This window comes from Miniopterus schreibersii (assembly GCF_964146895.1).
Source record: "Miniopterus schreibersii genome assembly, chromosome: 12".
Classification (NCBI taxonomy): domain Eukaryota; kingdom Metazoa; phylum Chordata; class Mammalia; order Chiroptera; family Miniopteridae; genus Miniopterus; species Miniopterus schreibersii.
Genome location: NC_138112.1, coordinates 70,021,109 through 70,035,011, shown reverse-complemented (window position 1 = coordinate 70,035,011; position 13,903 = coordinate 70,021,109). Strand labels below are relative to the sequence as shown.

At 55.9% G+C, this 13,903-nt stretch overlaps 1 protein-coding gene across 2 annotated transcripts; it reads right to left on the bottom strand.

Moving 5' to 3' along the window:
* Positions 1-65: 65 nt before the first annotated feature.
* On the bottom strand, positions 66-13,554 carry ACTN3 (actinin alpha 3). 2 transcript variants are annotated; one of them, XM_081153765.1, is made up of 21 exons: positions 13,339-13,554; positions 9,132-9,246; positions 8,839-8,958; positions 8,419-8,505; positions 8,245-8,332; positions 7,689-7,767; positions 7,521-7,602; positions 6,692-6,777; positions 6,309-6,401; positions 5,646-5,876; positions 5,374-5,521; positions 3,989-4,139; positions 3,327-3,435; positions 3,085-3,225; positions 2,653-2,835; positions 2,103-2,237; positions 1,847-2,026; positions 1,289-1,435; positions 1,137-1,202; positions 451-609; positions 66-370 (listed from the first exon to the last, which is right to left on the bottom strand). In XM_081153765.1, exons 1-21 carry the CDS (start codon positions 13,477-13,479, stop codon positions 212-214), a joined length of 2,700 nt encoding a protein of 899 aa, XP_081009891.1. In that variant the 5' UTR covers positions 13,480-13,554; the 3' UTR covers positions 66-211. The 2 variants fall into 2 exon arrangements, 1 of the variants encoding a protein (XP_081009891.1); XR_014000003.1 differs by having other exon boundaries at positions 82-370; positions 2,653-2,879; positions 13,339-13,508.
* Positions 13,555-13,903: the final 349 nt, after the last annotated feature.

Sequence of the window (13,903 nt, the reverse complement as noted above, 5' to 3'; positions counted from 1 at the left end):
GTCAGGCAACTAGTCCTGCCCAGGAGCCTGAGGGCCTAGCTTCTGCTTCAGGAACCAAAAGGAGATGGAGTGAGACCCACGGGTGGGGATGGGTCTTTATTCAGAAACAGTCAACTGGTCATTCTCAGGGTCTGTGTCCTGAGGGATGGATGGGATCAGTCAAAGGGAGCACCCTCTTTCCTACTCGCATGGAGAACCTCAGGGGTTAAGGTCAGAGGTCGCTTTCCCCGTAGAGGGCACTGGAGAAGGCCATGTAGTCCAGGGCTCCAGCTGGAGCTCCAGACCCCTTGTAAGGTGTCATTCGGCGGATGCAGTACTCAGCCTGCTCAGGCGGGAGCTCCCGCCGCAGCTCCTCAGCGGTGATGTAGTTCTGAGGGAGAAGAGGTATTGAGGGCTCACAGGTCCTATTCCCTGCCCCAACCCACCAGCCCCTCCATGCCAGGGATTTACCTTGTCTCCCGCCAGGATCTTGAAGGAGGCCACAACTTGCTCAGCTGTATCAGTCTCAGCTGTCTCTCGGGTCATGAAGTCAATGAAGGCCTGGAAGGTCACGACCCCGGCTGCGTTGGGGTCCACCATGGTCATAATGCGAGCAAACTCCACTTCCCCCTGCAGGGAGGGATAGAGGCCGGGCATCATGTCCATGGGTATTAAAGCCAGGAGGGCTCCTAATGTCCCCTCCTGGGGACAGTCCAGGCTTGGCTTGACAACCCCAGTAACAGGGTGCTCCCTTCCTCCATAGACTGCAGCCTTAGTCAGGTCTGACTTTAGAAAGTCCATCTACTAGGCTGAAATCTGCTTCCTGACTGTGGCAATGCCCCTTGTTGCCCATTGGTCCTGATCTTTTTTCTGGGGCTCTCTGTAGTGCTGTTTCTCTGAGTAAAAATGTTGCAAGCTCAAGGTTTGGAGTCACACAGAACTAGGTCCAAATTTCCAGCTGTGTGTCTTTGAACAAGTTAATCTACCTCTCTCAGCTTTTGATAGCCTGTGTCTGAAAAGGGGTAATTCTGCCCAGCCCCAGTGGGTGTGATGAGAAAATGAGATCATGGATGTTAAGGTGGGAACCACACAGTAGGTGATCCATAAGCAGGACAGAGCACTGATGGGACTCCTGGGATGGGATTGGGGGGACTCACCAGGTCATAGCCCATGGAGATTAGGCAAGCCCTGAAGTCATCGGGCTCCATCATCCCGTTCCGCTTCTGTAGTGGGTGAGTGGGTGTCAGGCGTGGTCCTCAAACCCCACTAGCCCAAGTCCACCACCCCATAAGGCTAGGCCCCTGCTGACCCGGTCAAAGTGGTTGAAGGATGCCCGGAACTCATTGAGCTGCTCCTGGCTCAGGCCCTTAGCATCTCGGGTCAGTACCTGGTTCTCCACCTCATTGATGGTGCGGGCAATGGAGGTGAGCAGCTGCTCCCAGCCCACACGGATGTGCTGGGAGAGTAGGAGACAGGCTAAGTCAGTGGGCAGCCAGTGTCTGGCTACAGGCTCTAGCTCCACCCCCAATCCACTATGAGACCCTGGGCAAGTCCTACTCTCTCTGGGCCTCTACCCATCTGGAGGTTCTACTGAGTGACCTCCAGTGCCCCTTCCTGCCTTAAAGTTTGATGATTATATAATTAAGTATTGATCAACCATCCATGACCAATCCTGCCTGGCCTGGCTTTAGACTGTTATATGACTCTGGACAGGTCACTTTTCACTCGCTGGGTCTCAGTATCCCCTTGGGTACATTGGGAGACCTGGCCAAGCTGAACTGGGACAGACATGCTGTGTCCAGCTGTGGCTGCTCTAGGCTTCACCAGCCAGTGCCACCTCCCCTCTTCTTAGCGGGAGTGATCCCACCTCCATGCCGTAGACAGTGTGCTTATTGTCAAACACCAGGCTCTCCTGCAGCAGCTGGTGGTCGCCTTCCAGCCGGTCAATGTTGTTCTTATAGTTGATGATGTTCTGCTCCTGCTGCCGCAGTCCAGCCATCTGCTCCTCCAGAGAGCCGATCATCCCCACTGCCAGGCGCCCCACCTCCTGCAGGGAGACCAGGGCAGGATGGGGACTCCCAACTCCTGGTGGCCTGGCCCCTGCCCCCCCATCCAAGCCTTACCTCCATCTTCCCCTGGATCCAGGGCCCAATGGCATTGGCCTGGGCTGCAAACTGTCGTCGGAGCCTCTCATTCACCTGCTGCCGTGCCAGCTCCTCCTGCAGCATCTGGTCACGGCTGGGCACCAGCTTTTGGACCTGGGAAGGAGAGTGGTTGTGCCAGGGGCAGCTCTTGAGGAATCCAGCCCCTCAAACAGCCCCTGCTGCTCTGAGCCAAGGTGTCAGGGCTTGATGGGCAGGCTCTTGGGCAAATCATTTAACCTCTGTAGGCTTGTTTCCTCGTCACTAAATGGGGCAGCAACTTCATTTATAACGAACAGGTAATTTTGTAAAGGATGCTCCCACACCAGATTTCACTCTACATCAGGCCTGACAGGAAATGCTGCTGTGATGGTCACTTTACAGATGAGGCTGACAGGCAAGGTGGCTTGTCCAATGCCACATGGAGCCTATGCAGACCCCAGATCCTTATCTTGGGATACCTGAGCTTTCAGGGTGATTTGAGTCCTCAGGAGCGGGTGGGAGGTGGGGAGTGGCCATAGACAGCACTGACCGTGTCCCACTTGGTGTTGATGTCCTGCGCACTGAGGGTGATGTAGGGGTTGGTCAGGCTGGGCCGCAACCCGTAAGTTTGGCAGATCTTCTGGATCTCACCCTGGATTCCCAGGATGGCACCCCGCTCTCGGTCAGCCTCGGGCAACGTTGCCTTGAACTGCTCATGTGCTGTCAGCAGGCTCTGGGGGCAACAGGCAGGAAGGATCAGCCAGGATCCCCCACTTCCTGTAGGTGACAGAAAGGGCAGCAACGTGCTCCAGGCCATCCAGTGGGTCTAGGGAAGGGCTGGTTCAATAACCCAGTCCTGTCTCCCAGTCCAGCTCTCAGGAACTCAGATTTTCCTTCTGTCCCCATTCCCCAAGAGCCTAAAGGAGTGGCTGACAGGATTTTAGGCCAGTTTCTCTGTCATCTAATGCAGACCCACACCCACCTGGGTCTCCTCCACCGAGTGCACCAGCCACACATCCTGCAGATCCTCCACAGCTCCGTCCAGCCAGTTGTTGAAGGGTGCTGCCCGTCGTGCAAACTCCAGCTGCAGCTGGTCGATGGTCTCCAGCAGCTTCTCCATTCTCTGAAGGCCGCAGGAATGGAGGCCGGGTCAGCAGTCTGCCCAACAGGCCCCCCTCACCTATCTCCAGTGTCCAGCCCCCAGCTCCCGGCCCTCAGCCTCACCTCAAGCGCGTCCCGCCTTTTCTGGGTCAGCGTGCCCAGGTTGTCCCACTGGTCGCAGATGGCCTGGCAGCGGCTGTTCACTGAGGCGGCCTCGTGGTAGTCCAGCTCACTGGGGGCGAGAAGAGGGGGTGACTGGGGCCAGGCCGCAGCCCAGATTTCCTCCTGACCCACACCCCGGGTTGTGGTGAAGGTGTAGCGTAGGCTACAGGTGGGACAGGTGGAGGTGAAGCGGGGCTTTCCTGAAGGGGGCGTTCCGAGCGTGGCCGTAGGGGAAAAGGGGTGCCCACTGGTTTCAGCTCCAGTCCCTCAAGAAGCTTGAGTGGAGGGGCGGGGTTATGTGAAAAGGGGCAGGTTTACCGGAGGAAGTGTCAAGGCGGTAGCAGACCCGGCCCTAGGGCTGAAGGACGCGGGCAAGCCATGGGGTGCAGCCGGTGAATGCCCGGAGGGAAGAGTGTGGCAGATCGGGGTCCGGAGATGGGGGTGGGGATAAGGGAGGAGGGCGGGGCAAGCGGTGACGGGGAAGGACAAGGTACCAAGGCTGGATGGCCGCACTAGGGAGAACGGTCCTGAAGGCAATGAGCGTCGGGGCGGGGCTTGGGGCCGAGGGGCGGGGCCGGGAAGGGGCGTGGTCACCGGCGGGCCCGGCCTCAGGCCACGCCTACTTGAGCTCCTGGGCCAGCGCGGCGATGTGCTCCACGCGGTCCTGGTGCGCAGCCAAGTCGCTCTCAAAGGCCTCGTGGCGCCGAATTAACGCCCGCACCTCCTGTAGCGACGCCGACTCATAGTCGCGCTTGCTCAGCATCTCCTCCTTCCCTGCTCAGAGAGAGGAGCGGGGGCTTCCAGCAGGGCTGTGTGATGGTGGACATTCTGCATCTGTGAAATGCAGGCGGTCACACCTGCCTCTCCTACCCTAGCGGTTTGTTTTGAGGCGCTGGCCTGATAAGTTAAACCAAACTCCTGTTCCAGGACATGGCCCACAAATGACGCCTGCGCCCTTGAGCCTGCATGGTGCAGAGTGGCCCTTGGTACTGTTTTGGTATTTGATGGAGAACTACCTCCCAACGACTCTGGGCCTGATGAGCTCCTGATTCCAGTTTCCCCAGCATCTGGGAAGGCTGCTGGCACTTGGTAGACCCTCTATCAATATTAGTTGGATGGCCTGGCCGGGCGTGGCTCAGAGGTTGAGCGTCAACCTAGGATCCAGGAGATCGAGGTTCAATTCCCGGTCAGGGCACATGCCTGGGTTGCCGGCTCCATCCCCAGTTGGGGGCATGCAGGAGGCAGCCGACCAATGACAACTCTCTTATCATTGATATTTCTCTCCCTTCCTCTCTCTGAAACCAATAAACATATTTAAAATATATATATTAGTTGGATGAATGAATAATGAACCTAAAAGTGCTTTAAGAATACAATTACCAAAATTATGCAAATAAAAATATAACGGCAGCAGCAACCATTTTTTTAGTGCCTCTGCATTTTGCAGAAAAGGTAACTGAGGTTTAAAGGTTTGGAGATCTCAGGGTCATATAAGTGGCCTTATACTTAAGGAATTCTTATTATATGAAACCATCATTATTTATTATACCCATAATCCATTATTAATGTTTGGTTCATTATTTTTAGGCAGCAGTCATTCATTTGTAGGACTAAAATTCCTGACAGAATATAGAAAACTGTGTTTATGCAGAGTAATATATGTGACTCATGCAATATTTTGGCATTAATATATTTTGAGTATAAGTGATGTTAGGGTTGGGGATTCTCCTTTGGATACATGCTACGTATACAAATAAAATGCTAAATGACAAATACACTGGAGCAGACCTACAGAAGGCCAGAATCAGGAGAGCGAGGGGCCGAGTTTACACATAAAAAAACTGTGGCCCTAGGAGGGGCAGTGACTTGGTTGCACAGCAAGGTGGGACTAGGAAACAGGTCTCCAGCTTCCCGGAGAACATCCCCTGGCCTGTGCATTTTGCCAGGAGTCCCACCCTCTACCAGTCTCCACGCCAGGACAGAATCAAGCCCCATGAGATATACCTACCCCGGGTCCAGGCTTCGTGCAGGGAGGCCTTCTGCTGGAACTTCTCAGCCAGGTGCTTGAGTCGCTGCAGGCGCCGGATCTCCGAGAGCAGCCAATCCTCATAGCCCTTCTCCACTTGCTCCAGCCCCCTCCATGCGTTGGCGATGTCCTGTGGGGCAGGCAGAGGTGCCCTCTGTCACAGCTCATCCATTGTACAGAAGGGGACACAGAGCCCAAGGTCACCCAGAGAATATGGGCAGAGTCAGGGTCACCCCACCCTTTGCCCAGCTCACCGAGACCAGCTTGCCCTCGGAGGGCATGAAGGCGGGCCGGTGGCTCAGCCGCAGCTTGGTCTGCAGCGTGTTGAAGTTGATCTCCAGCTGGCACTTCTCCTGCACGCGGGGCGGCTTGTGCAGGCGCCGGTAGTCGCGAAAGTCCTCCAGCTTGCGTTGCATGGCACTCATGCTGTGCTCACCCACACGGTTCTCCAGCCACGGGACCGTGCGGCGGATCCATTCCAGCAGCTGCCAGGGCCGGGCAGGGGCAGAGCAGAGAGCTCCGAGCCAGCCTGTTCACCTCACCCACCCTGCTACACCCACACCCAGGCTGTGGCCTAACCCCCCGGCCTCAAGCAGAGCGGGGGGCTGAAGGGGGTATCCTCACTAGCCAGGGAAGGAGTAGGAGGGTTAATTTCTGAGCCCAGGGGCCAGTGTCAGTTGGCACAGAGCAAACACCGTGAGACGGCCTACACACGAGTGAGTGGACAAGTGAATGAAGAAATGAAGGAAGGATGAGTGACCAACCAGGCCCTGGGAAGGCAGAAGGGGGCAGGAGATGGGCGAAGATGCCATAAGGGGGCTGGGGGAGGCCAAGGCCACGCTGACAGAGGGAGGCCTGGCCAGCACAGGCCAAGCCGGCTGGCCGGGAGCGGCGGTGGGGCGGCCTCCCTGGCTCACCTCGCTGGCGAGCTTCTCGTATCCCTCCATCAGCTTCTCATTCTCTTGGTTCACAGCCAGCACCTTGCAGATCCTGTTGGCGGCTGTCTCGGCCTGTGGTGGGGAATGGGGGGCAGAGTGGCTGCCGTAGAACAAGCTGCACACCCCCCCCAACCCGGCTTCCCTCTGTGGAGCCTATGAACCCTGCCCCGGCCACTAGACAAAGGGTAAGGGGAGCGCACCTTTCAGGGCGGAAAAAGGAGCTTCCAGGCTCAGGCCTCTGCTCCTGAGCTCCCCAAGGACCATGTGTGCAGCTGGGATGGTGGCACTCCCACCCACAGGCCTGGCATCGCCAAGAGTTGGGATGCTTCCAAGGTTGGGCCCCTGGGTCCACAAGCCCTCACCTGCTCAGCGCCAGCAAAGGCATGGTAGAAGCAGGAAACGTAGGTCATGATGGCCTTCTCATCGGGCTTTGGGGTGCTCACAATGTCTGGGGGATGGCAGCGAGGTGCTTATTGGCCAACGCCAGTGGTGAGAAATGGGCTCATGTCCCTATCCAGGCAGAGACTCCCTCGAAATGGGAGGGGTACAGCGACATCTAGTCATAGCCACTAGCTGCCAGCTACCCCAAACCACCTTCCTCTTCCCTGAATCCCTCCCTGATCACCCCAGGGCCCAGCAGCCTCCTCCTCTCTGGGTGAGTGAACAGACACTGCAGCCCTCAGGAGGCACTAGTCCACACTGCCTGTTGTCTCTAACCATCCCCTGACTTTGTTTATCTGTCTGTCTGTCTGTCTGTCTTTCCCTCAACTTCTCATCCATCAATGCCCACACATTCAGGGCACCAGGCACAGCAGGTGCTCAGAAAGTGTTTGCTGTTTCAGTTGACTAAAGCCTTGCTCGGGCACAGGGACCACAGAGGCAGGACCTCCCCAGAGGAGCTCCCAGTCTTAAGGGACCAACATGTCCCCAAGTGACCCAGGTAACTGGGATATGAGGCAGAGGGTGGAGCCATTTCAGAAGAGGCGACGCAAGGGAGGCTGGTTCCACTGGGTGGAGAGGGGCAGGGAGATGGTAGAGGGCTCCTGGAAAAGAGGGCCAGTGGCACAAAGGATTCAGACCAGGGAGCCAAGTGAAGGGCAGGACGTCCTAGGAGGAGGGAAGAGCAGGGGCAAAGGTGTGGAGGTCAGACCGTGAGATAGCGAGTCCTCCCCAGGCTAGGCTTACTCTCACCTTCTGCATCCAACATCTTAGGGATGTCCAGGTATTTCTCTGCCACCTCAAAGGCAGTGTTCAGGTTGCCGATGGGGTCATCCTACATGGGTATGAGGGGGGAGAGGTTAAAGGTCAGCTGAGGGCAGGGATTTGGGGGAGCTGGGGCTGGGGGTGTCGGAGGCCTACCTTGCGCAGTTTGGCATAGTCGATGAGGTCGGGGCGGTGTCGGTGGATGAGAGCACAGAGGGCCAGGCCATCCTTCCAGCTGGACAGAGAGAAAAGGTGGAGATCAGGCCTAGGTTCGAGCATAGGCCCTGTCCTACCCTCGCCCCAGAAGCACCCCCATCAAGGCAGCCTCATTTGTCAAATGGAGTAAAGTCCAAACGCCTTAGCATTTGAGGCCCTGTATTACCAGATTTGGACTATCTCCTCCAAGCTCCTCATGATTCTTTGACATACCCCAGGTTTAGGTCCCACCAATTTCTAGATGTTTTTGGCCTCCAGGTCTTTGCCCACAAGATCTCTCTGGCTGCAATGGCCTCCCAGGGATGTCTCCAATGCTCCCTCTTCCAGGAAGTCTCCCTCACCCCCCTGGAGTCAATTCAACATTGACAGAGTCCTCCTATTTTCAGACACTGTTCCAGGAACTTGGCTGTGACCTCTCCTCCCCTGTGGCTTGCAACAGGGGCCTGTGCCCCAAGGCCTGGCAGAGGCCCATGCCTCCTGCTGGCCGTTGACAGACCTGGTGTGGAAGTTTTGCACGTTGACATTGCGGTATGGCGCTGTCTTCCGCTGGCACCACAGGAGCAAGCCTTCCTTGGCCGAGGTTTCTGAGAGAAGATGGGCGCATGTTAGTTGGGGAGGGGTCTGGGCCAGGCCCTCTCGCCTTACCTGCTTCTCCCCATCCCCTGCTTACCCTCCACAGAGATGTCTTGGATGGCGAAGCGCAGGATGATGGTCCAGATCATGCCCAGGGTCATCTTCAGGTTCCCGTCCACGATCTCTACAGGGTGGGGGCGGGACAGATCCCACCTGGTGTTCAAGGCCTGTGCTACCACCTCAGTTACCTCCTCCTGCTCTGCTCTCTGGCCCTGGTCCCTCATCCCAGGGCTGGCACCTAGTAGGTACTCAACTGTTTTACTTAAAAGTGATTCTAACACTCTCTAGATGCGAGGTCCTAGGCTGGCATTTTGGGCACATTTGCTCCTTACGGTCCCTCCTGGGAGGCATGGATGGTTATCCCCATTGTTGAGATGAGGAAACAGACAGAGGTGACTTGTTGATGTCAGGAACACCCCTTGCCCCCCGCCTACGTCCCCTTCTGCCACCTCCTCACCTTCAGCCCCAATGGACACCAGCTTAACCCCTTTGCTGGCAATGAAGTCCAGGGCCTTGTTGACATTGGCAATTTTGTGGAAGCGCATCTTGCCTTTGTCTGGCCTGGGCAGCCTCTCTCCTGGGTATAAAAGGAGAGGTCAAGGGTCAAAGGTCACAAGAGGAAGCTGGAGACATTGTCCTCAAACTTTCCCCTCCACCACTAAGTCTCCTCCAGTCTCTGCTGCCATATCCCCCAGCTCTCTGGATTCCCTTAGGTCCTGGGGTCCCAGTACATGGATTTGCACCCCTCACCTGAAATGACCTCCAGGAGCAGCATGAGTTTGAGGCCGTTGCGGAAATCCTCCTCGATGTTCTCGATCTGGGTGCCTGCCTTGCGCAGGTGCGAGTTGCACCAGGCAGTGAAGGTCTGGGGGCAGAGAACAGCGCTCAGACCCTAGTGCTGAGGACAGTGTGCAGGCTCCTGGGTCAGGGTAGATCTCAGAGCCCAAGGCCCTGGATTCAAGTCCTGGATCAGGCACCTACTTGCTGTGTATCTGGGCCAGCCTCTTTCCCTCTCTGAGCTTCAGTTCTTCTGGAAGAGGAGAAATGGGGTCTGGGGTGCATGCAGGTATCAGTTTGGACTTGGGGCACCTCACCACCAGCACTCCAGTTTTGACCAGTCTCCAGCACTGGAGGGGCATTTAGAAAATCATAAAGCAGACACTGCAAAGTGTGGGGCCCTCTGAGGTGCAAGGGCCAATGCAGGGTGGCACTGCCTTTCTAAAATTGGAAAGATTCTGGGTCGAAGCACATCTGGCTCTGAGGGTTTTGCCCGAGGGACTGTGCACCTGTGTCTTTTTATATCAGCCCTATCGACCTCTCAGGGCTGTTGTGAATTGGCCTCCAGGTAGATTATGAATGTGCTAGAGCTTTGCGGGACGTGGAGGATCAGCACTCGGGCCCAGCCTGACCCAGCTTCTGGAGTCAACTGTCCTCCCCTGCCCCCCAAAGTTAGCCTCAGCCTCAGTCTCCATCTTGGAGGGAAAGGCTGGTATATGGCTGTGTCTACTGGGGATGAGGTGACCTGGAGCCCGGTGCACAAGTTTCCACCAAACTGCCAAGCTTTCAGGCCCTGGATTCTCCTGGATCCATTAGCTATAAAGTCCTTGGTCAAATCCGTATTTAGGCTCCAATCCCAGCTGTGCTACTCACTGTGACCCAGGATCTGCCCCTTACCCTCTCTTAGGCTCAGTCTCCCCATTTGTACAATTAAGGGGTCAGACTACATGACATCTCAGGTCCCTTTTCCCCGACCTGGCAGGATTCTAGAATTCAGAGCATTCCCCCACCACAAGGTAGAAACTCCTGGAAGGTGGCCCTGGAGTTATTAGGAATTCTTTCCCTCAGCCAGTTTCCCTTCCTCAGACCAGCTTTTCAGAGGCCCTAGAAGTGGGACATGGAACATATTGCTTTATATTCTTGAGGGCTGTCATTGCTAAGAAAAGGGGGTGAGCTTCCTGTCACTGGAGGTGTGTGAGTGCTGAGCACTATTTGATGGGGCCCCAAGCACAGGAAGAGCAGTTGATTCTCTGTAGTTCCTTCCAACCCTGGAGTCTGGGATGCCCTGGAACTGGATAGGGCAGGGGGAAAGGCAGGTCTGGGTGGGGCCTCCATGGAAAAGGAAGGGGTATTCTTTTTTTCTTTTTTTTTTAATTTTTTTTTTTTATATCTTTATTGATTTCAGAGAGAGGAAAGGAGAGGGAGAGGGAGAGAGAGACAGAAATATCAATGATGAGAGAGTCATTGATCGAGCCGGCAACCCAGGCGTGTGCCCTGACCAGGAATCGAACCCTGATCGCCTGGATCCCAGGTAGACGCTCAACTGCTGAGCCACGTCCGGTCGGACGAGGGGTATTCTTTTTTTAAAAAATATGTTTTTATTGATTTCAGAGAGAGGAAGGGAGAGGGAGAGAGAGAGACAGAAACATCAATGATGAGAGTCATTGATCGGCTGCTTCCTGCACAGCTCCTACTGGGGATGGAGCCCGCAACCCGGGCATGTGCTCTGACTGGGAATCGAACCGTGACCTTCAGGTCCATGGATCAACCACTGAGCCAAGCCTGCTGGGCGGGGCATTCTTTCATTTGACAAACATGATTCTTAATGAGGTGTGGTCCCTGCCCTAAAGGAACTCACAGCCAATCAAAGGCTCATGTTGGTCTGAGAAGAGCTGGGAGAGACTGGCATCAGGGATTTTAGGGGAGGAGTTCTCCAAATCGGGTGGGGAACCTCTTGGGGAAGGTTAATATTCTATCAGAGCTATGATGGAAGAGCAGGAGTTACTCAGCCAGGAAAGGGCAGGCAAGGGCATTCCAGGAAGGGGCAGCCACGTGGGCAAGTGTTTGGCAGTGAGAAACTGTTGCTAGGTTTGCAGGGCTACAGCTCTCTAGGCACTGCTGGAATGAAGCTGGGGGTGTTGGGGTATAAGTGGTGAGAGGCAGGCCGGAGGGGCAGCAGTGGCCAGGTCATGCAGGATCTTGGGTGCTAAGCCAGGGAGTTTGAACTTGAGAGCAACAGGGAGGCAGGGAAGCTTTCAGACAGAGGAGGGAGGCAGGCAGAACTGTGTTTTTAAAAGCTCGTCCTGGTTGCAGAGTGGAGACCGAAGCCTTGGCACAGCAGAAGGGAGAAGTGAGGAGGCGGTGGTTGGGACTAGGGTGAGAGAGAAAGTGTCAGTTGAAGGGAATGGGGTGGGATGAGGTGGATGAGAGAGAAACACTTGTCCTTGCTGGAATATAAGCTCCCTGAGCTTGTCCTCTGCTGAATTCCTGGCACCTAAAAGAGTGCCTGACACATAGTAGGACCTCCACAAGAAATAGTGCATGAATATTTTTGAATGAGGTTGAATGAGAAGGACTCGGGCATCAGGTGGGAGAAGGTGGGAGTGTTCCAAGATGCAGGGGAGTAGCAGGGATGAGGCAGGGCTAAAGCTGAGCACAGAGATGTTCATTACATTGTAAAAAAACAATGTTGGATGAGAAAGGATCAGAATGTCCGGCATCCTGGAGATGCTGATTAATTTACAGAGCATCTACACTCTTCAGCCACTGAATGAATGGATGGGATGGGCGGCTGTTAAGTTGGGTTAGAAGGATAGTCCTCATATTTTGTTAAATGACAAAGGCAAGTTACAGACAGCGATGTATCTTAAGAGGGGCACATGGACCTGGATTGGGGAGAGGCCTGGGTGGGTGGGGGTGAGGATAAGAGTTGTTGCATAGCAGACGGCAGTTGGGGTCAGGGGCAGGAATGACATCACCAGGAGATTGCTGGGCCAGCCTGCTTGGAGGCAGGTGCAAGAGGAGCCTGTGGGGGAGGCTGTCACCTGGGGTACCCCAGCCGAGCTGGCTGAGCCTCCTGGTCCCTGGAGTCATCTCCTGTCACCTAACCCAGTAGAAGAGCTCTGATTTTAAATCCTGGGATTCTCAGATCCTGCAGATTCCACTGAGCACCCCTGTTCCCTGCCCAGGCCTGGAGTCATACACTGTTGGCAAATGCTGAGCAGGGTCCAATAACCTCATGGTGTCCTCCCTACTCCTGGCCTGCCACTCCCTAAAGTTTTTTCACTCCAGCCCGGATCATTTCTCTTTTGGGAACCCAGGTGTTCTGCCCTCTCCACTTGGGAAAGTCTGGGAGTGAAAATAGCTCAGGGAGAGGGGGCCTGAGTACCCTACAAGGCTGGGCCAGAGCAGCAGCTGCCCATGTGCCCCTCTCTAGCTTCCCCAAGCCGCTGCCTCAGCACAAAGTGTCCATCTGGCTGGAGAGTCAGGTTACTGCGTAAGGGGACCCAGGGCTCCCTCCTCCCCAACCCTGTGGCCTTTTGAGCAGACTCAGGGCCACTGGGCAGGGAGGGGTATCTTGGGAAAGAGTGGGGATGGTGCAAGCAAGGGGCAAAGACCCTCGGGTTGTGGTGGGGAGTCTTGTTTTCTGACAGTTCGTGATTTGGGTTCTATTTCTGCCCCTTTCTAGTCCTCAGTTTCCTCATTTGACAACTGGAATAGAGTCTACGGACATCATGCTGGAGAGAATACAGAGGAGAGGGTGGAAAGGGGTCTGGGATGGCAGCCCTCTCCCCAACATTCCCCTCTCTTTACTAGTTGCCTGGCTGCAAGCCCTCAGGGTGGGGCCTGGGAATATTTGACTAGACTGGTGGGGTGGGTGTGGGCAGAAAGATTTTTCTTCCAGAAACCGCCAAACTTGGATCTCCTGAGCTAAGCCCAATCCGTTTTCGCTAGGAGAAGTACGGCAGTGGACCCAGGGGAATGAATCCTGGGGGTCACCCCAGAAACTCTCCTTGTCTTCCTAAATCCCTCGTGAGGGCTCCCAGAGGACTGATGGGCAGAGCCTGGGCGAGGGAGTGGCACTCTGGAGGCTCTACTCCTGACCTGCTGAGATGACAACCACAAACCGATCAGCTTCTCAGGCCTCAGTTTTGCCATCAGGAGATGGGCTAGTACTCACTTTCCGCTGCTGCTTCTCCCAGGCCGGGTCCAGCAGCAGGTCGCGGTCCCAGTCCTCCTCCTGTTCCATGTACTCGCCGCCGCCGCCCGCGAAGGGCCCCTCCCCGGCCCGCAGACCCTCGGGCTGCATCACCATCATCATCTTGCTGGGGCTCCTGGCTTTGCTCTGTTTGGCGCTCTCCAGTACACAGGGGCCGCGTTAAGTAGCGCCGGGTCCAGCCCCGGATCGGATTCGCGCTAAATATGGGGGAGGAGGGAGGGGCCGAATGGGGGCGAGGGTGCTCGGGTCGGGACAGGGCAAGATGTTGCCCTGGGCCAGGGGACTGCATAATTTGGGGGCGCTGGCGTGGATCCCGTGGCGGAGATCCGGGGTTCGCGTTCCAGCTCTGCGGCTTAGGCGCTGTGTGAGCTTGGGAAAGTCACGGGCCCTCTCTGAGTCTGGTTCCTCGTGTACAACGGAGATGACGACTATAATAGTGACCTAAGATCGCTCTAGAAGCTGCCCTTTGGGCCTCCTCCTGGCCCTCATTCTGCGCGGCTCTGGTGTGAAACAGGGAGCCCTGTTC